At 51.6% G+C, this 24,487-nt stretch overlaps 3 protein-coding genes across 15 annotated transcripts in view; 2 read left to right on the top strand and 1 right to left on the bottom strand.

Annotated features, from left to right (window-relative positions):
* Positions 1-5,428, top strand: part of NUP93 (nucleoporin 93) — a 78,447-nt gene extending 73,019 nt beyond the window's left edge. For all 7 annotated transcript variants that reach the window (XM_074550979.1, XM_074550980.1, XM_074550982.1 and 4 more), the window contains 2 exons: positions 492-620; positions 5,194-5,428. In XM_074550979.1, coding sequence (XP_074407080.1) covers positions 492-620; positions 5,194-5,304 — 240 coding nt within the window. In that variant the 3' untranslated portion in view covers positions 5,305-5,428. The remainder of the gene's footprint in view (positions 1-491; positions 621-5,193) is intronic.
* A 5-nt stretch (positions 5,429-5,433) lies between these two features.
* SLC12A3 (solute carrier family 12 member 3) lies at positions 5,434-21,055 on the top strand. Of its 7 annotated transcripts, none has more exons than XM_074550978.1 (26): positions 5,434-9,365; positions 11,851-12,009; positions 12,238-12,313; positions 12,442-12,537; positions 12,682-12,821; positions 13,031-13,141; positions 13,328-13,439; positions 13,606-13,736; positions 13,995-14,079; positions 14,388-14,542; positions 14,851-14,958; positions 15,194-15,317; positions 15,418-15,519; positions 15,615-15,770; positions 15,848-15,947; positions 16,369-16,480; positions 17,032-17,172; positions 17,356-17,462; positions 17,603-17,685; positions 17,867-17,935; positions 18,097-18,201; positions 18,380-18,491; positions 18,772-18,858; positions 18,949-19,084; positions 19,195-19,262; positions 19,553-21,055. In XM_074550978.1, exons 2-26 carry the CDS (start codon positions 12,007-12,009, stop codon positions 19,692-19,694), a joined length of 2,661 nt encoding a protein of 886 aa, XP_074407079.1. In that variant the 5' UTR covers positions 5,434-9,365; positions 11,851-12,006; the 3' UTR covers positions 19,695-21,055. The 7 variants fall into 7 exon arrangements, with proteins under 7 accessions (XP_074407079.1, XP_026651476.1, XP_074407076.1 ...); XM_026795676.2 differs by having other exon boundaries at positions 5,573-11,602; positions 18,100-18,201; XM_026795675.2 differs by lacking the exon at positions 12,238-12,313.
* TMEM170A (transmembrane protein 170A) lies at positions 20,328-24,459 on the bottom strand. Its single transcript, XM_005490769.4, has 3 exons — positions 24,300-24,459; positions 24,040-24,210; positions 20,328-23,484 (listed from the first exon to the last, which is right to left on the bottom strand). Exons 1-3 carry the CDS (start codon positions 24,421-24,423, stop codon positions 23,354-23,356), a joined length of 426 nt encoding a protein of 141 aa, XP_005490826.1. The 5' UTR covers positions 24,424-24,459; the 3' UTR covers positions 20,328-23,353.
* Positions 24,460-24,487: the final 28 nt, after the last annotated feature.

Genomic DNA, 24,487 nt, shown 5'->3' with positions numbered 1-24,487 from the left:
TTTTGAAGAAAGTATCTGCAGATGTGAGTCTCCCTGAACTTACTGAGTTTCATTCAAGAATTCAGAATATTGAAAACTTTTAACTTGCTGCTAACTTAGCTCTTCGTGCTCTTAATGATCACTAAGCATTTGTAGGGTGTTTTTCCTTCCCTCTAAATTACAGGAATTAATAGATTTGTGCATTAGCAAATGAAGCATAGTGGAAAGCCATTACTGCTCTTGAACTGGAAGGTGACACTTCTTTTTTAGGCAGTGGTTGTGTGTATTTGGGTGTTCTGGGTTTTATCTGACCTGCTGCTATCAAACATGAAGATGCAGCCATTGGGCATGTGTGTCTCAAAGCTCTGGGTAGAGTTTCTGCTGGATGGTGCAGTCATAGCAGGGATAACCATCACACCTCTGACTGTTACAGGAATCTGTATAGTAAGGCTCATGGTTCTCTCAACCTCCTTTTGCTGCAATGTGTCTTTTTTTCCCCCTACTTTGTGTAGATCAAGCACAATTTATCTGAGGTCCTGCTTGCAACCATGAATATTTTATTCACCAAGTATAAGAGGATGAAAGGCACAAGCCCAACCACTCCTGCCAGACCCCAGCGGGTAATGGAAGACAGAGATTCGGTAAGAATACAATTCTCACTGTCTGACAAGTTTTCCTATATCCTGTTCTGCTGGGTTCAAGAGATTGGGCTTCAAGTAATTGGGAATCTCTAATGGTCTTGGTTTTGGCTTGCTCACTTACTTAGAGTCTTGGTTTACTGAGCTTGTCCAGTTACTTATTCTCAAGGCTGGTCTCTGATGCTTTCAGCTTTGTGTAAAGAAAGGTTGGAACTGGATGATCTTTAAGGTCCCTTTCAGCCTAAGCCATCCTGAGTGTTTGATATTGCTTTAAATAACATTGAGCTAATGGAGATAATATATCTATATTCATCTCCTAGCAAGAGAAAACAAGTGTCCACTTTGCTTCTTAGATAGTAAAGCAAATGGCAACATTGCAGTGTCTCTAGTATGTTGATGTTGCTGCCTTGACAACTGAGCACCTGATTGCCACTTCTTTCCTTTGACTAAGTGCCCATTTCTGCTAGAAGGGCCTTCCTTGACTCTTCCCCTCAGCTTGCTTCTGTAGTGATGCAGGCCAACATCTTCCAGGTGTTTCTGGGTGAAGCACCAAGATGCTGGAGCACATCCCTTGGTGATGGCCAGCCTTGCTCTGCTGCCCCTGCAGGGAGTGGGCAGCTTGCAGCACTCTGATGCTGTTGAAATGCATGACCACAGTGGGTTTCACTTCACTGCTGGAGCTGCTGCAGAGGCATTTCCCCAAGCCACTGGTGGGAGCCTCCACCTCCAGCAAGCTGCAGAATAGGCAGCATTTAAATGGCCCAGCCAGGTTTGTGAGCACTCACCTGCTAACATGAGGAGTTGAGCAGAAGGGTTCACAGCTTAATTCCAGCCAGCTTTGGTTTGTAACTCTTAATAAGTTAAAGCTGCTGCAGGCACTTGAAACCAAAGCCAAACCATTCATCCCTTCTTAACAGATTAGAAAATAAATATCAACTCCTTTTGAGAGTGAAAAACCAAGTTGGGCCATAGCCAGCTTTATTCCAGGCTTTAGTCAGCTACTGAAGTGCCTTTGATCTGTAAATTGTAATATTGGTAAAAGTCTTAGCAGCATTTTAAATTACATAGAAAAATAAAAAGCTTAGATAGTGGTACAACTTTTGTCTTGGGGCACAGCCTACAAGAGCTATGGGATCCTGCCTCACAAGGGTGCTTGTACTCCAGATCAGCAGCACTGGAGAAGGGTGCACACTGCTTGGGCTTCTCCCACCTTAAACCCTGCATGTGGGAAGAAGTGCCAGGCTGACACAATCTGTTGTTACCTGCTGTGTGTCTTCAGGAGGTTGGCACTGAGCAAAGAATGCCTTAGTTCCTTGTTTTCCAAGTGAGCTGGTTGTTTTGATGTTGTGATTTCAATCTTATGCTCATGTAGAAGGATTTGCCATCTCCATAGGTGTGAAATGCTGTCAGGTGCCAGCTCAGGATGAACACCCTGGGCTGATTGGGTTTAGCAGCTTTGCTGGCAGAGTTTTGTGTGGAAGGAGGCCACCATGATAGTGTATCATGTCCACAAGGTGCTCAGTGTGGCACCTCTTCATAAACCTGCTCTGCACTCTTGTGTTTTCACAGTTGTTGAGATCAGCTGATGTTGTACCTTGCTAAATACCCTTGATAGTTTTCTGTATTTCAGGATGCAAGTTTTGTTAAACAAGCTCCAGGCCCTGTGATGGGATCTCATGGCAGCAGGGAGGCAGTGATGCTGGGAGCACAGGGATTCTGAGTCACACAGGCTGCTGTGTGCAGTACAAGCTGTGCTTTGCCATCAGAGGGGACAAGTGTCCACTGCCTCTCTGTCAGGGAGGGGATAAGAGAACAGCTGTGTGCCTGGAGTGTCACAAGGGAGCATAGATCTGCAAATGTAGGATTAGCAAGAGAAAAATCTACCACTCTGTAGCTCCCATCTGCCTAAAGATTTGTGTGTGCAAAAATAATAGCAGGCATGGGCACATGGAAGGTAGGGTAAGAATGGCTTTACATGTGTTGCCCTTTTTTCTTACCCTGAAGAATTTCTTCCAAGACTGCAGGAGCAGGGAATTTAGATTGTTTCAGCTGGGAGGCAACTCAGGCAATTTTAGTGGTGTGAAGAAATGAGGACATTACAGATGTGGGGAGAGATGTGTTCCTTCAGCAAAACCTCATTCACCTGGACAGAGATGGCAGACATGAGCTTCAGCAGGCTGTGCATGACAAGAATTTGTTTCTTGAACTTCCCTGGAGAAGGGCAGCTTTTCCATGTTCTCTGGGGAAGCAAATCTGGAGAAATCAGACCCTTTCAGAAGCTTTAACACATTGCCCAGTAGACAATGCAAGTGAAAAATTACCTTTCCTTGAACAGGTCTTTGAAATCCCTGGCTTTTCTTTAGCTCCATCAGAACAGGCACATTCAGATCCCTCTGTTCATTAGAAGAAAAGATAGTTGCTGTTTGTAACTCTGAGGCTTATTCTACATAGCAGGGAGCAGCATCCCCCAGAGAGGAAATCAAATCAGAGCCCTTGAATCTCCCTCTGGTGCCAAGCACAGCTCTGCCAACCACCCTGAGCAGGATCCTGCTGCCATGGGTGGGACTTCAGCAGGAACAGCAAGGAGCTGGCAGGATGGAGGGGGGTAGAACTGCTGGAGCCCCCTGAACCCAGTAATGCTCTCTGAAAAACATCTCCTGTCCCACCTGGGAGGTGGACTAGAAAAGATCAGGTTTGGGGTCAGAGCTGGCATTTCTGCATTGTGTTTATTTCAGAATGAAATCACCCAAGCTGTGTTTTAGGTATTTTTTTCTTTTATGTATATAATTAATTAGTTTTGGGAATAAGGGAACAAAGTCCTGTCCCACTTGGCCTGATCCATTTTGTCAGATTTCAGGCAGAGATTGCAGGGAGCCCAGCCTGCAGTCCTGGAAACTGTGGCTGTGGTGACAGCCCTGACCCAGATGCTGGGAGTGCATGACAGCAATGTCATGGGCTCCTCACCCCAGTCAGGGGTGGTGAACTCTCTGCAGCAGCCCAAAGGCATTATCTTGGCAAAATTAGGTCATGAATGGAATGGAATTAATTTTTTTTTAATTATCTATGGTCTTATTTAAAATTTGCAAGTAACTGTAATGTTCATTAAGTAATTACAGCCAATAGAACATCTAGCCCTCCAGGCCACTCTTAACCTCTGCAAACTTCTGTTTGTTCTTCCCAAAGTATTGGTTTGATTTTTGAAAATAGACCAGCTCTGGTATCATTGCTCCTGTAAAGGTAAAGAGAACAGTAACTCACACCCCTCCTCAACCTTTCTTAGTCATGGTGAGAGTTTTTCCCTCTTAATACTTTAACTTTAAAGTCAGACACCTTGACAAGCTTTTATTTTTTCACCTGCCACCTGTTTTGACCTCCGCTGAAAAGCAGCAGCTCAGACACAATTACACAGCCTCACTGTGTGACACATTTGGGAGCAGGCTGGGAGACACAGACAGGAGCAGAATGAGTGATTTCCAGGCCACCTTGGTGGTGACTGACAGCTTGGGAGGAAACTGTCCTGGGAGATGTTGGCAGTTAGGTCAGTCCAGGGAAAACTCTCACAGCTTTTCCATTATCAGCCTCCAGAGTTTCTCTGTGGCTGTTGAATTACAGTCTGGTTTAACATCACCCTGAAAAAGGCCAAAGAGGCATCAGGGATGGTGTTTATAACAGTGCCCAGCCATGGAATGGGCTTCAGTCACTTCTCTGTTTGTAAGTTCCTGCTACCAGATTTACCATCCACACACCAACAGCAACCTAAAAACCTCTGGCTTTCCCTGAAGGCAGTAGGTGAAAGCAGGATTTGAACAGTTGGATCTTCCAGTACAGTAAATCTGAGATGCTTAATATTTAAGAAGAAACACCTGTTAGCAATCAAAGCCATCTGAACAGTTTTCTACAAAGATTTGGGGTTTCTGTATTCTCTTGACTCCTACCAGTTATTGAAATTACTTTCCTTTTACTTTATTAACAGTTTTAACAAATGAAACAAATTACAGAACATCTGAAGGATTTCAGGAATAGTCTTCTGCTGTGCAAGAAGGGATTTGGTTGCTTTGGGCAAAGGTCTGAGTGGGCTTGGTGCCTCTGCTCTTGTTGTGTTATTGGCAAGAAGAGCCTTTGAGGAGATTGGTTTGCTGCAGGGTGATGCTGGAGATCTCCAGGTGTGTGGGGCATCTCTGATTCATTTCTAGTACTTGTGCTTTGAGAACATTAATGCTGCATTCAACAGGATCAACTTTGTTTTGCAAGGTGGGAAGGAATCCTGTTGCCATGGGAAAGCCCAGTTCATGCAGAAATTACAAGATTGCTGCAGTACAACAATGCCCCACATTGCTGAAAACGTTTTTTGTTAGGAATTCTCAAATAAGATGGGATTATTTTTTAAGCAGAAGGGTAACTTGACATGCTTTTAATGGTTGGAAAAGGGAATTATTGGATTTTCTTTGAAATGCAGAGGTTCCTTTTCTAGAGAGCAGCTCTGAGGTAAAAAGATTACATATGTTTGTTTGAAGAGTATTGTATTTTTTTTTTTTTTTGTACTAAAGTAACTGTACTTTGTTTTTCTCTTTTTTAGCAACTTCAGTCTCAGGCTCGGGCACTGATAATGTTTGCTGGGATGATCCCATACAGAACATCAGGAGACACGAATGCAAGACTGGTGCAAATGGAGATCCTCATGAATTAGCAGCAGCTTGGCTGGGGTGCAGCAGCCTGTGCCTGTCTGTAGTACGTTCAGAGGGCCCATGGGACCAGTGTCATTTTTTGTATTCTGTATTTTTGTTGACAGAAATAAATTTCTTTGGTTTTGATATTTGTTTTTGACATTTTAATTTCCACTGATTCCTGTGTTTTTATGTTTTTATTAATTTTATTTTCAGTTGGTTTGCATTTAGAAATTTATTCTTAATTAGTTAATAGGCTGTGGAAAAAAAGAAATCATAGCTCTGTAGTAGGGACAGGAGTTTTATAGCAGAAGAGGATATGGAGAAGAAAACTCTGATTTGTTGCTAAATGTACTTAGAGTTGAGATGCTTTAGGGGGTTTTGGATGCATGTTAAGTGTTGAAAATGTGTGTGATGCCTCAGTCCCCCTGTGACACACTGCCATCAGTCTGTCCCGTTGTCTCGTGTGGCACGTGTGCTGCTGCTCTGTGTGCTGCACAGACCCCCTGTGCTGAGCCAGGGGCTCACAGCCCTGCAGCTCTGCTGAAGCTTCTGCAGGAACAGCTGGGTTGGAAACAGGTATCTCTTGGTGGAAGAGTTTTTTGTGAGCAACACATGAATTTTAGTCAGTTGCATTCCAAGTGGGCCCCTGTGGAGTTCATCAGAAGTGAGGAAGCTGAGCCAGAGAGGCCCAGGTGAGGCTGTGCTGGGTGTGGGTGGATATTACTGTTGCTTTAGCAGGAAATGTGAGCCCTACAAAAGCAAAGGGCTTTAAAAATGGTTACCTTTAAGTGTTTTGAGCTGCAATTAAATGAGAGGGAAAGCCCAAGGAGCATGTTACAGTAGAAGTTTGTAGTTTTATTGTAACTGCCTATCTTTGAAAAAAATGGGAGGAATGTTGGTGGTTGCTCTTGCTGCTCCCCTGCTGCTGTCTCACCCTCTTGTGTTACTGGGGTATGAGAACATGAGGCATTTGGAATGCAGACCAGGCAGCAAAATATAGGGGCTGATTTCAGCCTTTGTATGGTAATAGCTGTCATGGGAGAGAATTCATCTCCATTTTGCAATGTCTTTGTTTACTGGGATGGAGAAATTTCTGACTGACATTGATGACAATTTTCCTCATTACTTTTTTCACCAGAAATGTTGTAGCATAAGTTTTGTCCACCTTTTGGACAGGAAGCAAAGGGCTTGCCAGTCACCCCAGTCCCTGTCTCTCAGCATTAGCAAACCAGCTGCTGGGCTCTCAGAGGATAGAGCTAGGGATTGTGTACAGCATGGAGTGCTCCTCTAGCATGGCCAGGACTGTCCCAACTGAAGGCTGAGGGAGACCTGGACAACACCCTGCAGGTAAAGGGGAGTTGGTGAGTTACCAAGGAGTTATTTGGGAGTGGGCTGGAATTGCCAAACAAACATGTCAGCAGGTGAGTGGAAAGCTGTATTGCCTGTTAACATTTCTGGTATATTTGTGTGGAAATGCTTCTTGGCATATCTCAGGTAAGAACTGATCCCATTCCCTGGAGAGCAGGCACCTTCCCTGCTGTTTGTGGGCAGTGGTGGTGGGGCCAGGGCTGTCCCAGGTGCTGTCCTGCAGGATGTCCCTGCTCCTGTGTTTTCCTTGCTGGTGCTCAGCCCCTGTCCCTGAGTTACTCCCAGCGTGAAATCACCTCCCATACAGAGTCTGGCAGGTCTGCACCTGTCCTCAGGCAACCACTGACCTGAGCAAGAGAGGGACAATGTTTGCTGGAGTCTGGGAAGGGAAAGGGCCACGTTCCCCACTGTAATTCCCTCTCCCTGATCTGCCATTCATGCAGGAACAGAAGTCCTTTGGGGCTCAGCTCTTAGTGCTGCCATTTCAGGACCTTGTTCTGATGTCCAGTGTGGAACCTGGGGACTTTCTGTAAGCAGTACAGTACACTTTCTCCATCTGCCCTTCAAGGAGGCTATAGCAGGTGCTTTCTGGTGCTTCTCAGCCTTCTTGGGTGTTGGGAAAGTTGATGTCTGTACAAAGTTTCCTCTCTTTGTGCCCAGAGGTTGTGATTCCAGCCTTTGGCCGCTTTTTAAGCTCATCAGAAACTGAATTATTTCATGCTTTCAAAATCCAAGATGATACTTCTGTGATGGACAGATGGGAAATAAACCCCAGGGAGTCCAAGTCCCAAGACTAACCCTGAAAAGGTAAGACCAGCCCTATTTCCATCAAGGTAAGAGATTGTGGGTATAACAGAAAGAGCCACAGATATTTGGAGTTAATTTATTACTTGTTGATTGCCGTGTGATTTCTCCTTAGGTGATGAATGTTACATCCCATCCATCTTCCCACATTCCCCAGAGTGGCAGGTTCCAGCTCAGTGCCTGAGCCTGGCTCTGGCAGACCTGCATGACTCCAAGGGCTTTGAGGTAGATGCTGATGCACATTGTGTGCTTTGCTGAATAAGGCACCCCCATGGTTTTCCAGATGTCCCTCTTTTCCCTCCACATCATGCTTATTCTGCTGGAGAGAACAATCAGCTTCTGCTCCTTCAGGTTTTGCACCATCACTCTGACTTTGCTAATTTACAAGTTTAGCCTTTTCCAAATAGCTTATGTGCTGGAAGGGTTTTTTGGGGTGTCACTAAACTCATGCCTTTTGTTTGGTATAGTCTGTGGTGTCACCATGCACTCCCTTTACAACAGGGAGTAGTGCACAAGGTGCAGCAGAGCCAGGGATGTTCATCTGAGCTGAATCCATTCTGAGTAAAAACTGACAAATCTTCTCTATGTCAGTGGAGCTCTGCTCTTTATACACAAAGCAAGCACAAATTAAGTTTAGGATAATTCCATCTGCTTTTTCCTACCTTGGGACTAATCCCTGGCACTAAAGATCCTCCAGGTAGATGAGATGCATCCCAAGGGTGACTCATTGGTTTGAGTCAAATACAGTTGAAGCTTGTGTTGCTGGAGGAGATTAGAGGGAAAAGTGAAAAGGTGTTTGCTGTGAGAGCATGCAACAATCTTGTTCTGGTGTGGGTGCAGCAGAGGCAGGCAGTCTCCAGGTCTGTGTTCTACAGTTTGTGTGGCTCTGAAACATCCACACATGCTGCAATTCCAGCACAGCAGCTCCTAAAGCTGCACCTCCTCCAAGGTCCCAGGGCTGAGTGAGATGGTCTGGTTTTACAGGGGAGTTGCAGGGAAATCCAGAAATACTTACTGTAAAGTTCTGCTCTATGTTACCTGCCCAGTAGGGAAAAAATTAGTTAGAAGTTCTGCCCAGGGTTAACCTGGTAAGAACTACACTGAGCTAAGGGAAGACAGTCAGCTCCTGTGGGAATTGGCACTGCTGAAATGTGCCTCGATGGCCTCTTAAACACTAAGAAAGCTGGTGCCAGTGGGTCCTGTCTTCTCAGCTGGCCCTGCAAGGTTTTTCTAGTCCAGACAACAAAATGAATCCTTTTAAATATTTTCACCATTACCCCAGAATATGCTGGCCATAGTCAGGGTACTTGCCTATGGGTTACATTCCTACTCTTCTGCCTTTTCTTGGATTTCCCTGCTGAATAGAGATTTTGCATGTCAATCTGATTTTTCATTATGTTTTCCAGACCCCCTGGCTGGAGTAGACCTGCTAAATGAGGTGACTTCTCTGTTCACCACCATTTCCTACTACTACTGCATTTGTCTAAGACATTGCTTGGACCTTGTTCCTTGCAGGAGCTGAAGGAATTGTGTTCAGAAAAAGTTAATTCAATGCACTTCTTTTGGTTTTGTTACTCTCCTAACCCTTGTCACCCCAGCCTATCAAAGAAGCAAAATGTTTTCCTTCCAGCCTGGAAGAAGTGAGAGGGTATTGTTAATTCCAGTTCTGTGTCCCTGGCGTGGGACAGCACTCAAATACTGCCTCTGTTCATGTCCCTGTGCCAGCATTTTTGTCCTCTTTCTCTCTGGGTTTGAAGTTGGAAAGATAGAAATGGTGTCTGGAAGAGATGGGAGATGACCTGTGTGTTCCCACTGGGAAAGGTTACTGGCAGCTGGCTGAATCACCATATCTCTTCTTTTCACAGGCTTCCTTTGCTGTGGTGCTGAGAAGTTGAATCTGCTCTGCACGGTGGGTTTGCAGTGCTGAGCCCCTGCATCATTTGTGTGTCCTGTGTCGCTCAGGGTGGGTTCTCTCTTCCACAGGGATGGAAACAGGTCAATTAAAACTTCATTGAAGCCTTTTGGAATGTAACACTTAGGCAGTCTTTAAAAGAAGCTGTGTAATGCACTGCACCATGCTCTGCTTTACTCGATTTTGGGTTCATTTGATGCATTTAATACCCAGAACAAACTGGGGGATCGGCTGGAAGTGAGGGGAAGCCGTGCAGAAACAACTTGGCAGCTGTTCCGTGTGAGTGGAGGGGCTGGGGGGAGGCTCGGAGCGCCCTCCCTGCCGCAGCTCCCAGCGCCGCCGCTGCCCCGGTATTGTTGCTGCAGCTGGTGTTGTGAATCAGGCCGACGGCAAGCGCTTCCTACAATCCGGCTATTTCACCACACCAGGGTTGCATCATACCACTCGCTTCGCTCCTCGCCCGCCTCCGGAGCCCTCCTGTGCCTTACGGAGCATCTCTGGCTGTGCTGTGTTTAACAGACTCCCCACTAATAGACTGATTTCTGCTGCTTTTGGCAAATCAGTGGTTTTGATGAAACGGTGAGGTTCTAAAATAAAGCCGCTTCTGCTGGGTGTGAGTCTGCTGGTGCATCTGTTGTGAGAGGAGGCTGGTGTCCACTTTGTGGAGGTTGTTGTGTGAGGTGCTCTGGGGTGAGACTCTCCCCTCATCCCCACCTGGCCCTTGTCCCTGCTCTCCGGGCTCTGAGGTGCCCTGCAGTGCTGCGAGGGCTGAGCAGGGATGCACACCGGGCTGCTGCCCTCAGCTTCCCCCGGCTGCGCGGGGCTTGGCTGATCACAGCCGTCTGCCCTCACACAAACAAGGGGGCTGGAGCAAGTCCTCAAAAATCAGGTCAAAATTTGTGTGTGAATGCAAAGACAGCCAGAGGCAGCACGGCAGGCAGGCCCAATTTTCCATTAACTTGCAAAGCCACACGGAGCTGAAATTCCAATGGGCTGCCCTCGAACTTTATTGCTGGCCTTGTTTGCTGTCTTTGCTGATCTTATCTGTAACTGCTTTGGTGGCACATGTGACAGGGGCTGGGGAGTGAAACAAGCACCCATCCGTCCCCCTGTCCTCAGCTCCTGTCGCTGTGGGGTTATGGCCACACAGCTTCATCTCGTGTTTTGTGTGATGGGAGCAAGGGTTTAAGTGGCTTGTTGATTCAGGGATGGAACTGGGGGCAGTTCTGAGCCCTGGGGGCTCAGTGATACCCTATCCCAGGATCTGGAGGGGAAAGGGGCTGTGGGACCATGGGCATCTCTGCTGCCTGGTACTGAGAGCTGCCAGCTCCCAGCCCTGGACAAGCACAGACGCTGTCTTCTCCAGCAGCCTGGAATCTGGGTTCCAGCGGGAGCATCCCTCAGATCCCTTGATGTCACACTCCCCCCTTCCCCCTGGTTTCACTGTGAGATAAAGGCTGTTCCCCTGCCCACATCCGGCCCAGCTCAGTGCCACAGGCAGCACCTTGGAGACCAGTCAGGATGATTTACGAGATCTGACGGGTCTGGGGCAGTATCCCAGGGAAGGGCGAGGGTGCGTGGGAGTCTTGCTCCCTTTTTCCATAATAAATCCCTGTGAACTGAATGTTCCTGGGTTGGGGCCGGAGGCAAACTCAGCGCTGCATTTCTCTGCTGATCTGTCCTTGGGACTTAATCTCAAATCCGTTATCGCTGCCCCCATCGAGCGCTGGGAGGCAGTGATGCCCATTATGGTGGTTTTGGTATCCCTTCCAGCTATTTTTTTCCCCCTGACCAGCTTGAGGTGGTTCAGGCTGATTCCTTTCCTCTATTAGCATCAGTGGTGGGTGTGTGCCGGTCACCTCGCTCCGGTTTTGCGGGGTATAAAGCCGGCAAGCCCCTCTCCACCCTGTCCCCACCTGGCAGGCTGCTGGGCAGGGGCAATGGCCGAGCTGCCCATCCCAGATGTGCCCCCAGCCTGCTGCAGCGGCCGCTTCACCATCAGCACCCTCCTGGGCATGGAGGAGGGGGGCCGGGGTCCCTACACACCCACTGAGGGCTCCAGCTGCGACAGCGCCCAGCCCACCCAGCTGTCCAGCAGCACCCTCTGCACCAGGACCTTCGGCTACAACACGGTGGATGTGGTGCCAGCCTACGAGCACTACGCCAACAGCAAGGGGGTGGGCGACCCCAGGAAGGGCAGGCCCTCACTGGCTGACCTGCACTCCATCCTCAAGGTAACAGGGGGCTTGGCTGTACCCATAGCATCTCTGGCATCCCCTGGCCATGCTGCCGGTCCCTGCAAAGTGTCTGGTGGGTCACTGTCTCCTGCCTCTTGGTGCCATAACTGGTGCTGTGCTGACTGCATATCCCCAAGAAGGCCCTGAGAGAAGCCAGAGAATCCAGCTGTGTGCTCAGCCAGAGCATTGCCTCCAGGGACAGCTGCCTGAAGTTCACCCTCACCTGCCTTCCCCTCGTCCCACAGCCTGACCCGAGCCGCCTTCGCACGCCGGTGTCGGACCTGCAGCACAGCAATGGGCTGCCAGAGGCCGGGCTGGAGGCTGGCCTGGAGGAGGCGGAAGGGGAGCCAGGTAGAGACTCCGAGCCAGAACCTGTCCGCTTTGGCTGGGTGAAGGGCGTCATGGTGAGTGTGACCATCCCCCACAAGCATCCTCCTGCCCTCCTACCTCGTAAGCATTTTACCCTTGTTGCATTTTCCCCAATGTCTATATTTTTGCAAGCACATGTGCTTTGAGCAATTCCCTGCCCTCCTCGGTGGGGTGGTTTTCTCTGAGGAGCAGCAGAGCTGGCATGGTTTGGCCATCCCCAGGTGCCAGTGCCCTGATGGCCAGGTCCCCTCTGTCCCCCTCAGATCCGCTGCATGCTGAACATTTGGGGAGTTATCCTCTACTTGCGCTTGCCCTGGATCACCGCCCAGGCAGGAATCGGTGGGTGCTGTGGTTCACCGTGGGCTGGATAGTGGCACTGGGCCCATCATCACCCAGACACCTGGGGGGTGGTGGGACTCTAGGGAAGGCTGGGGGTACCGCAGTGAAGCAATGCCCTTTCCCCACAGCCCTGACGTGGCTCATCATCCTCATGTCTGTGACAGTGACCACCATAACCGGCTTATCCATCTCTGCCATATCCACCAATGGCAAAGTGAAGTCAGGTAGTGTGCTCCTTCCCAGCTACTCCAGGGGTCTCTTTATCCTGGGGCTGCCCCATGCATGTGACTCCTGGCATGGGCTGTGAGGTGTGGGGGAACCCCAAAACATGGGGGAAGCAGTAATGCCATGGGTGTTCCCTGCCTCAGGAGGCACCTACTTCCTCATCTCACGGAGCCTGGGGCCGGAGCTGGGCGGCTCCATCGGGCTGATCTTTGCCTTTGCAAACGCCGTGGCCGTGGCCATGCACACAGTGGGCTTTGCTGAAACTGTCCGGGACCTGCTGCAGGTAGGAGAGCAGCTCTGGGTCCTCTGGGTCCCAATGTCCCCCCTACCCCTCCATCCCCGCCTTCTCCTTGCACAACCTGTGTTGATTATCAATATTTGCATTACCATTGGACCACTGATAATCAAACAGTGGCTGCTAAAACTCAGAAGAAACGTGGTTTGGTTAGAAAGAGTGTTATTTCCATGTTGTGAATAGTTCCCTTTCCTCAGGAGCACAATTCCCTCATCGTGGACCCCACCAATGACATCCGAATCATTGGGGTCATCACTGTGACGGTGCTGCTGGGCATTTCCCTGGCTGGCATGGAATGGGAAGCCAAGGTAACCCTCTCTCCTGCTCACATTTTTCTCCTGGGCTGATAAGAGGTGTCCCTGCTGGCCACCAGGCATCTGAGGAGCAGATGCCTGTAGCTCCCCAAAAACGGGCATGGATTTCTCCAAATGCATTCTTCACTCTTTCTATGCCCCAATGCCCAGTTCTTCAGCTGGCTCTTTCTGGTCTGGCAGGCACAGATACTGTTCTTCCTGGTCATCCTGGTTTCCTTCATTAACTACCTGGTGGGGACAGTGATCCCAGCCACTGCTGAGAAGCAAGCAAAGGGCTTCTTCAGCTACCGAGGTGGGTCCACCACAGTCTGGGATTGCACTCAGCAGGTCCAAGTGCATCTCTGGAGCCTGGCTCTTTGCTGCAATTTGGGGAGAGCACTGAGCTAGTGCTAATGTGCTTTAGCCAGGAAAAAAGTAGCCAAGAGGCCTTAAATGCTTCTCCTCTGTTTCCTCCCTAGCTGATATCTTTGCTCAGAACTTTGTGCCCAACTGGCGTGGACCTGAGGGCTCCTTCTTTGGCTTGTTTTCCATCTTCTTCCCATCCGCAACCGGCATCTTGGCTGGGGCCAACATTTCAGGTGACCTGAAGGTGAGTTGTGACTCTTGCTGCCTGAGCCAGTGTTTCTCGGGGCTCAAGCCCTTTTTTTTCCTGTGGCTTTCATTTTGAGCCAACCTTTGGATTTTGTTTTGTTTCTTATGGAAACTTTGGGCTCAGCCAGGAGATGTTCTGTGGCTTTGTGATACAGTGAATTAAAATTCCTCCTGTACAGCAGCCACAAATAAGCTGCCTACATTAGCACTGCTGCTGGAAAGCTGTCTTACATATCTCTGCAACTCCCTTGGGCAGGATCCTGCTGTGGCCATCCCCAAGGGCACCTTGATGGCCATCTTCTGGACCACGATGTCCTACCTGGTGCTTTCTGCTACCATTGGTAAGTGGGGCTGGGTGGGTGGGCTGGCCCCTACCCAAAATAGGTGGCCTGGGAGGAATCAGATGTGTAGGAGCCAGTAGCAAGCTGTGGACACAGGCATTGATATCCCAGTGTGAGTGCCACAGGTTCCAGACCCTGTTCCTACCCCCACATGGGGCAAAGTCATCTTGGGTGGGCAGTGGAGCTCCTGGCATTGCTCAAAGCCCCATGAGGGACATGGGAGTTGTCACAGGCAATGGGATTTGGGGCTGGGCTTCCTGAAACCATGGAGAGGTGCCAGCCCTGCTCTGGCCCTGTGTGTCCCCCAGGTGCCTGTGTGGTGCGAGATGCCTCAGGCAGCCTGAACGACAGCGTGGCCGTGGGTTCTCCAGGCTGTGAGGGGCTGGCCTGCAGCTTCGGCTGGAACTTCACTGCCTGTGCCCAACAGCAGAGCTGCCGATATGGGCTCAGCAACTACTACCAGGTACTGCTCAGAACCATGGCCAGCCCCTGTTCCTGCTCAGGTCTGTGTGGCAATGGATGGTTTTCCCAGGCAGCTGCATGCCTGGCACCTCCCTGCCATCCTGGGGGGCACCCATGCTCTTGAAACAGCCATTTTTTAACAGGAAGGCACCAGGGAGTGGGCTTTTGGATGTGGCTGGACTTTGCTGCCTGGATAATATTAAAGGAAATGCAGCAGGATGGGGCCTAGGGGTGGAAATCCCTCAGGGTTGGGGTGGAGGTTGGTGCATCAGAGATGCTGGGGTTCCTGATCCCCTGGTTTTCATGCAGAGCATGAGCATGGTGTCTGGATTTGGCCCCCTCATTACTGCAGGAATCTTTGGTGCTACCCTCTCCTCAGCATTGGCCTGCCTTGTCTCAGCCCCCAAAGTCTTCCAGGTGAGGGGGTGGTGTCTGCACGCCCCAGCTCGTCTCCCTGAGCTCAGCAGTGGGTGATGCCCCTTGGTGCAGGGCTCTGCATCTGTGAGCAGCCCTGGGGCAAGGAGGATGCTGCTGTCAACACAGGGCATGGCTCTGGTTTGGCCCTTGCTCTTAGGGATGCAGGAGCCACCATGACACTGCCATCCCGTGTCCCTGGCAAAGCCTGCTGTCCCCACTGAGTCTCTCTTTGCAGTGTCTCTGCAAGGACCAGCTCTATCCTCTCATTGGCTTCTTTGGGAAGGGCTATGGGAGGAACAGCGAGCCCATCCGTGGCTACATGCTCACCTATGTCATTGCTGTTGGCTTCATCCTCATCGGTGGGTGCTTGCTGCCCCGATACTCTCCTGCAGCCCGCCACCAGCAGGGTGGCTCAGTCTCCACCACTGACAGCTCGCTCTCTTTCTCCCCCTCCCACAGCCGAGCTCAATGCCATCGCCCCCATCATCTCCAACTTCTTCCTCTGCTCCTACGCCCTCATCAACTTCAGCTGCTTCCACGCCTCCATCACCAATTCCCCAGGTGGGCTGTGCCCCGCCTGCCGTGCCCTGCGGCGGCGGCTCCCGGTGCGGCTCCCCCTCCCGGCAGCGGCTCTCTGTGTGTGTGTTTGCGTGCAGGCTGGCGACCCTCCTTTCGGTATTACAGCAAGTGGGCTGCACTCTTTGGAGCTGCTGTCTCAGTGGTGATCATGTTCCTGCTGACCTGGTGGGCAGCCCTCATTGCCTTCGGCATCGTCATCTTCCTCCTGGGATATGTCCTCTACAAAAAGCCAGGTGGGTGGTGGTAACCTGGCACTGGTGATGCCCCAGAAGGTGTCTGGCCCTGTTGCTAATCCATCCTCCCCATGCAGATGTCAACTGGGGCTCCTCCATGCAAGCCAGCTCCTACAACATGGCCCTCAACTACTCAGTGGGGCTGAGCGAAGTGGATGAGCACATCAAGAACTACAGGCAAGAGCAGCTCATTGCAGTGCTGGGCATGGAGGGAGTGGGGTGGAAGAGCCAGCTCCTGCCTCCTTTAAACCCAGGGAGGCATCATGCCCATGGCCACACCCTCACCACCACCCTCAGTAACCAGGAGCTACAGCAAAATATGTATGTCTCCAAAATCCCCTGTCTGCACAATGTAAGGTAGAAAACTGGGCAAACCCTGCCATCCATGTACCAGGCAGACACAGACACATTGGTCTCATCTGCTATAAAATAACCAAAGAGTGAGACCAGATCCTCAGGCCACACAGTGTTTTCTCATTCTAAAGGTGCTCCCTATAGGTGCCACTGGCCAAGCATGGGAGAAGAAACATGGCTCATTCCAAAAGGGCTGGATACCTCCAAAGTACTATTCCTTACTCCCTTTTCCCCCTTCCTGCAGACCACAGTGCCTGGTGCTGACTGGCCCACCCAACTTCCGCCCAGCACTGGTGGATTTTGTGGGGACCTTCACCAAGAACCTCAGCCTGATGCTCTGTGGCAACGTGCTGATTGTGAGTCACCTGCAGGAGCTGGTTGGGTCCTTGTCCTGGGGGGCTCTCACTACCAGTGGGTGGTGGGCTGGGAAATCCAGTTGTATCCTGCTGGATACAGGGTGGAGGTTGAAATGTGCCCACTTGTGTGCTGCTGGATGATGAAATGTGTCAACTGGAAGCCCCTCTGAGTTATTAAGCAATATTGGTGAAGCATCAGAATGTCCCTGTGAGCTTATGGCTTCCCTTTGCCAATTAATTGCAGAAGATTTGGAAGGATGAAGTAGTTGCTCAGAGAACAAGGGGGTTCTGCAGCCCTGAAGGCTCCAGAGCAATTGGGTGCAGTAAGAACCAGCTCATCTGCACCCACAGGACTGTTGGGATTGTGTGCACTGGCTGTTGACTCCCTGGATTCACTGGTTTTCTTCGCTGTGATTGCCACCTCCCATGTGTGCAGTGGTTACATCCACCTCTTGCCAATGATTTGGGAAGAGAGGAGCTGGAATTCCTTGGTGGCAAGACTTGTTGCAGTTGGAAAGGGCTGCCTGAGCTCCTGCTCCTGATTCCTGCAGGGCCCGCGGAAGCAGAAGATGCCGGAGTCCCGGCTGATGGCAGATGGCCACACTAAGTGGCTAATGAAGAGGAAGATCAAGGCCTTCTACACAGATGTGGTGGCTGAGGATTTGAGAAGTGGTGTCCAAATGCTCATCCAGGTACAGCCATCACTGGCCTTCCAGCAGCAGGGTCCCTCCTCTTTGTCACAGCTTGGGGGAGTTCTGACCTCTCTCCACGATCTCCAGGCACCCCCATTTGTGTTGCTCCCCCATCGAGTGGACTGACACCACCTGTGTCCATCTGTCCCTGCAGCGGGGACTCATGGGGACATGTATCCATAGGCTGCTGGCCTCGGGAAGATGAGACCTAACATCTTAGTGCTGGGCTACAAGAGGAACTGGCGGACGGCATCTCCCGAGAGCCTGGAGGACTACGTGGGCATCCTGCAGTACGGCCACACTGGCTCCTCCACCTCCTGGGGACACTGGCACCTGCTGGTGGCCTCACTGACGGCTGCAGTCACGTGCTCAGGGTCCAGCTGGGCTGAGAGTGCACCCTCCATTAACTCCCTCTCCTCCCTCCTTCCAGCGACGCGTTCGATTTCAAGTACGGCGTGTGTGTAATGCGGATGAAGGAAGGGCTGAACGTTTCCCGAGTGCTGCAGGCACATGGTAGGTGGCTTTGGTTGGCCAGGGATACACAGAGTCATGGAGCTGTGGGGTGTGCCAGCCAGCACCATGTCCCCAGACAAAGGCCACAGTCCTGGCAGGATGTCACTCCTGTGCTGGGATCAAAGGGATGGGGACAGTGAGGCACTGCTGTGCTGCCCTTGCTCTTCTCCTCCCTCCTCAGTTAACCCCACGTTTGAGGCAGCAGAGCACCCCGAGAATGGCACTGGCAGCAGAGCAGCCCCAGGCACAGGTAGGTTGGTCCTAGCTTGTGACCACCCAGAGCATCCCCAGCTCTGAGGATTATTTTGCAGGCAGGGTGGGGGTTTCAAACCCTGGGGACCAGGAAGAAGTGATGCCTTTAATCTGTGGCTGGTGGTGCCCTTTGCTGATACCAGGACGCTCTTGCCCCAGCAGCAGACCCCACCACCTTGGCCAGTGAGCAGCAGGCAAGCACCATCTTCCAGAGCAAGCAGGGCAAGAAGACCATTGACATTTACTGGCTCTTTGATGATGGAGGTAACCTTCACCCTCTATCTGTCCAGATAATGTGAGCCCAGCACCTCCATTGTGGTGCTTAGGAGAGCTCAGTCCTGCCAAATGGTGCCAGGGCATCCCTGGCCCTTGGCACCAAGGAAGGAAGCACTGGTGAGCCTGGGGGTCACTGCTGCATTCCCACTGGCTGTTCTGGGGCCAGGTCTCACACTGCTCATCCCCTACCTGCTGGGGCGCAAGAAGCGCTGGGGAAAGTGCAAAATCCGGGTGTTTGTCGGCGGGCAGATCAACAGGATGGACGAGGAGAGGAAGGCGTAAGTGCTGGTGGCCGCTGCAGCTCTTAGCCACTGCCACTGTCCTGTGGCTGGTGACACAAGCTGCTTCCCATCCTGCTGAGCCCTCCCATTTTTGCCATAATGTGAGCTCTGACCTGGCTGCTTTGCCTCATTTCTCTGGAAATCAATGTGGCTGCAGAGTGGGAAAATCCAAAGTGCAAACTGAGGCCAGCAGCAGGGTTCTCTGCTGTGGCAGGTCCTGGTCAGAGCTACCATTCCCTGCTAACTTTGGGAAAATCTGTCCTTTTCCCTCCATTAGGATCGTCTCTCTACTGAGCAAGTTCCGCCTCGGCTTCCATGAGGTCCACATCCTCCCTGACATCAACCAGAAACCCCGGCCAGAGCAGTAACCACCCCCCTTCCCTTCCCCGTGCCCCCACAGCGCCCCCAAACCTGCCCAGACCCTCTTCCTTGGCACTGTCTGCTTGTGTTGCAGCATCAAGAGATTTGATGAACTCATCGCTCCCTTCAGGCTGAACGATGGCTTCAAAGACGAGGCCACAGTGAATGAGATGAGACAGGGCTGTCCCTGGAAGATTTCTGATGAGGAGGTCGATAAAAACAGGGCCAAGGTAGCAACAGTGCTAGGGGAGCTCCTGCAAAGGGCCTCCTGCTTTTCAGACAGAATTTAGTCTTTCTGGAAACCATTATTTTGTGTTTCTCAATGCTCTTTGCTCCACAGTCGCTCCGACAAGTGAGGCTGAATGAGATTTTGCGGGATTACTCACGGGATGCAGCACTTATAGCCATGTAAGTGCCAATAATGCCCTCATGCCTGTTTCTTGCCCCATGGGAATCATCCCTCGGGATGTTCACCCCTCCCTGGGTGGGGAGGTCCTGCACAGACACCCTGATTCTCTGGTGAGAGTGCTGCACCACAGGGAAAACCCTTGGAAGACACCACGGGCTCCAGCTGGGGTCCTGTCGGGTGGGAGGATGTGGTGTTGGCCCTTTTTAGGGAATAACCTGCACTGGACTGAGACGGGGCAGTGTCGGGCTCGGTGCCGGCCCTGCCTCACGCCCCTCCCCGCTGTCTGCAGCACTCCGCCCATCGGCAGGAAGGGCCGCTGCCCCAGCTCCCTCTACATGGCCTGGCTGGAGACCCTCTCTCAGGACCTGAGACCCCCCATCATCCTCACACGAGGAAACCAAGAGAATGTCTTGACCTTTTACTGCCAATAAAACCTCCTGCATTCCTGATGACTTGGGATGTGAATTTTTCAGGCCAGTTTTGATCCTGGAGCACGCTCCTCTGGGAGTCTCGGGGAGCAGTGAAGGCATGGTGGTTACCAGCCCTCTGGAAATGCCCACCAGGCACAGCTGCCACCCTCTTACAAATGTTTGTTTGTCCCATCTCAGGCTGAGGAGGTTGTACATCTATAAACAGCAATGCTAGCCCTGCAGTGCAGGGGTTAGCCAGAGCCAGGCAGGGGAGCTGTGGGCTCCTGCACCTGCACGCCCAGGAGAGCCCAGGTGCTGTGCAGGGACTGAACGCTGGCCCAGCAAAGCCACTGGCCCAGGGTGGAACAGCCCCAGGGGCTGGGAGCAGTCAGCACCAAGCCTAGGGGCTGCAGGGCCCCAGCATGTCCCCTCAGGGACAGGGACCACAGCTAAGCCTGTCCCCAACAAGTGAGCAGCAGTGAGAGGTCACCTCAGACTGTGGTGCCTGGCTGCAGGTGCAGGTCCAGCTCCTCATGCAGACAACCAGCAGAACCAGGACACTTCTGGTGCAGATGGCCCCAAGCAAAGCAGGAGTGCAGCTCATTTGCTAAAGCACAACCCTTGTCATGCTGCAGAAGAAACACACAACACTGATTCACCTCAAGAGTTACAGAATTTACTGATAATCACCACCAGGATTAGGAGTGTCAGTAGAAAAATAAAATGTACAGATTTTCAATCATACAAAGATTTGTTCATGACAGCTGCAGGTGTGTGCAAGAGGAAGCTAGGTGTGGGCAGAGGGGATGTCACACACAGGGAGCCTCAGCATGTGTGGGTGTTCCTCCAGGGCAGCTTCTCCAGAAGGTGTTTCCTTAACCAGCACACAGGCTGGGCTCCCCAGCAGAGGCCCACAGCACTGCTGAGCCCAGGACACCTCAGTGTTGATGTTTTTGCCAGCTCTTTGCAGTTTTTGACAAGTTTGACTGTGCAAAGTCTACCAATACCTGATGAAAATTGAAGGGATTCCTCCATATGCCTCAGCTGGAATAAAGGAATGGAAAGGGAAGGCCAAAGCAATGAGGGGAGGAAACAGCCACCAGTGCTTCAGCTCAAGGCTTCTCCTCCTTTCTGTTTAGCTCTGGTTTTACTGGAGAGGGAGGTTGCCAGCAGCAGCCAGCAGAGTGCAGGATGCTCTGTGAGCACCACAGTGACACAAAGAACTTGCCTCCTGTGCTCATGTGTCCAGACAAATCTGCTGATTGTTCACCTTTTATGCAAGAATTCCCTGAAAATTTCACAGCATCCAGGCATAGAGAGACATTGCCAGCTCCAAACACTCCAAACAGGGTCAAGCTGCCAACTCTTCAAGTAAACCAGAACCCCCTCAAAAGAGACTCAAGAGATCCCAAGAGACAGAAAATGGGAGGTTTTCAGTTCATCCAGCACTGAGTGACTTTACTGAGCAGCTTTCACTTGTTCTGAGCTCTGTAACAGCTCCCCCATTTGTGTCCTGCACCCTGTTCCTGCAAGGCCTGTTCCTGCAAGGAAACCTCCTCCTGCTCTGCACAGGGTACATGGATAAAGTGCTTTCTCAGTTGCAATCAGCTTAATGGCTATTGAGTGGTGCCAGGCACCAGTGCAGGGTGAAGCAGAGCACAGCAGCTGCTCAGGACATCGGTGTCTGCTGTCACCCGAAAGGTAAAGCCAGACCCACCCTATTCAAATTCCATGAGATACTTTTAATCCATCCAGGAAAACACAGGAAAACTCCTGTAAATTAAACTGTGCACTCTGTACACATGCTGAAACCTGAAGTGGGAAGGGGGAAAAGAAAGAAAGTTTATTCCTTCTTTTTCATTGTTTCTGCCCTGGCAGGAAGACTGGCTCTCTGCAAGCAGCACAGCACTCAGGGCTCTCCACAGATCCAGGGTTTAGTGTATGTTACACCACTCGGACCTCAGCCACCTAAGGAGAGGGATTCACATTAAATTCTTTCCTAAACTGTGCATCTATACTCCCTGAATTAACATAGGCTAAAATTTAGAGTAATCTCAGTTAGTAGCTCCTGCAAAACACCTCCCACCATTGACAGCCCGCTCTTGAGGAGTCAGTGCACAGAGAAACCTTTTTCCATGATAAACACAGTGCCCTGCTGAAGGGTACAGAATCAATTTAGTTTAGAAAAGCCCTCTAAGATCCTGTCCAGCCTTTGACTGGTCACCACCTCATCATCCAGACCATGGCACTAAGTGCCACCTCCAGTCATTCCAGCACTGAGGAGATGGTAGATAAATGGCCCTAGGAAATGCTGCAGGTATCAAAGGGACTGATTTGGAAACCAGAGGAGTTCAATGAACACACAGATGGGAACTGTCCCTGAAAGGCTGGACACAGACAGTGCTTCCCTCTGCAGCCCACACGTGTGAGCTGGGCACAAACACAGAGCACAGCAAACCCCTGGGGGTGCCTGCCCTTCCCAGCCACATCCTGGAATTCAACCTCAGCTTCCCCAAGAACCCAGCCCCAGGAAGCACCCAGTGAGCTGCTCAAGTGCCCCAGCCATGCAGCACAACTCGGGCACAATGCAGAGCTACCAATTAGTTAAAAGTCACTTAAAAGCAAAACAAACTAAAACAATTCATGAGGAGCCAGTGCTGCCTGTGCAGGAGGGTTGATTTGTGTTCACATGGACACAGGAGCCCTGCAGCTCTCCCAGCCCTGGCACACTGTGGGCTGGATGCTGAAAGCATGGCACAGTCCCTGCACTGGGGACACCCAGTCACAGCCCAGCCTGGCCAGGCAGCTCTCAGCAGCAGCAGCAGGGATTTTATCCAAGCTGGATAAAAGTGCCACCTCCAGACCAGTGCAGGGACCCAGCTCCAGCACACCAACACAAACAGCCTCAGCAAGTCAAGGAGAACAGGGTCCTTTGAAAACACATAACTCCTTCAAAGCCTGAGGAGAGCTGTGCACACCCACATGCACACCTGGGATTTCTGGAGTGCCCATTCCACTCTGCTTTGCCTCTGGGCAAAACATTCACAGGGCCAGAAGAGCTTTGCTGTAATAAAACTCACAAAATCTCTTTTATACCAGTCATTTCCCCTGTGCAGCATTCACAGTCAGAGCTCCCAGACACAAATCTGCACTCTCATCCATCTAAAATGAGTTTTCTTTTTTCTGCTCCCAAATCCACTATGGCTATCACCTGGTATTAAGAAGTTTGGGCCAGAAAGAAAACAATTTTTAAATTTAAAAACTGGCATTAAAAGAGCTTCAGGTTCACTGAAAACCAAGCAACAAAGTGGTGAGTGAGCTCTGAGGACACAATGTCACTCTGGTCCTGTTCCTACCCCAGCACAGCTGGTGCCCCATTTTAGTCATGTCCTGTCACTACAGTCCATCACTGGTGACAGGTACCTGGGTCTCCTCCTCTGGAAGCCATCTTCCTACCCTCCAGAGAAATAAAGCTTCACTTGGCACTTAATGTTACCAAAAAGTAACAAAATTCACAATTTTAAAATTTCAAGCCAGGCTGGAGGCAAGAGCGAGCAGTCCCAATTCCTTAAATCAGCAGAAGAAACACAAGGCTGGAGCTGTGCTCCCTGTGATTTGTTCTGAGGCAGCAGGTCCTGTGCTCCCCGTCTGGTTTGTGCTCTCCAGCCTCTCCAGAGGAGCTACAGAGTGGCCAGGATGCGCAGGAAGGAAACCACCACCACACAGAACGTCTGGCCCACGCCAAAAATGAGCGCCTCAAAGGGAATCATTTTTTTCCCTGCAGCTCTGTAAACTCCAGCAATGGCAGCACCTGTGGAGAGGGGGGAAAGCCAAGATGTGAATGTGAGACAGCTGCTGTGCACAGGGATGGGGGGAGCCTCAGGAGGCGAGGCTGGGGCAGAGAACAGCGGGGTCTGAACCTCTCCCTGCTCACCAGCAGGCAGGAATGCTGGGCTGGGGCTGGCTGACAAACCTCAGCCAGGAACCAGAGGGTGCTGGTGGCAATGGGAGAACTGGTGCTGAAACTCTGCTGGGCCTCCAGCAGCTGTGGGGGCTGGGGGGGTTTGGGACATACCCTTGTCACAAGATCCCCCACCCACAGCCCACAGGCTGCAAACATTACCCAGGTCTGGGCACTGACACCAAACCTGAGAGATTTTCCTCCAGGGGCTCAGAAATGTGAAAGCCCCGTTGGCTCTGCACCCGCTGGGCACGTTTGGTACGCCCGACACGGGGTCCAACCATTTCAAACGTGGGACAAGGGGGAAATAACGCCAGACGGGAAATCTCCATCCCGGGGAACACCGCCATGCCCCGCGCTCCCGAAGTTAACCTGTGATCCCCGCAGCCCCCGGCCCTGCCGTACTTGTGAGGGTGCCGGCGGTGATGGGTCCCACGATGCCCATCAGCAGCACGCTCACGGACATGAACCGGCCGTACTTGTGGTGCCGGAGCGTGAAGAGCGCAAGCAGCGCGGCCGGGACGTGGAAGGCAAGGGAGGAGACGACTGCCCACAGGAAGACGCCGTACCACATCTCTGCGGAGAGAAGGGCTGTGAGGGCGGCCCGCGGCCCGCAGGCCTCCAGCGGCCCCGGCGGGCGGAGGCCGCTCCGGGCAGGGAGGTACCTGGGAAAGTGGAGAGCGGGCTGGAGTAGGTGGTGGTGCCATTGCCGACGCGGGGCACGAGGCGAAGGCTGAGGATCTGCTGCAGGAGCCCCCCGCCACCGCCGCCCGCTTCGCCGCCGTCCATCCCCGCACCCGCCCCGCCGCCATCCGCCACCGCCCCTTCCGCCCGGCCCCTTCCGGCCACCGCA

This window comes from Zonotrichia albicollis, chromosome 13 (genome assembly GCF_047830755.1).
Source record: "Zonotrichia albicollis isolate bZonAlb1 chromosome 13, bZonAlb1.hap1, whole genome shotgun sequence".
Lineage (NCBI taxonomy): Eukaryota > Metazoa > Chordata > Aves > Passeriformes > Passerellidae > Zonotrichia > Zonotrichia albicollis.
The sequence above is the reverse complement of the archived record's forward strand: the minus strand, read 5'-3'. Positions and strand labels throughout refer to the sequence as shown.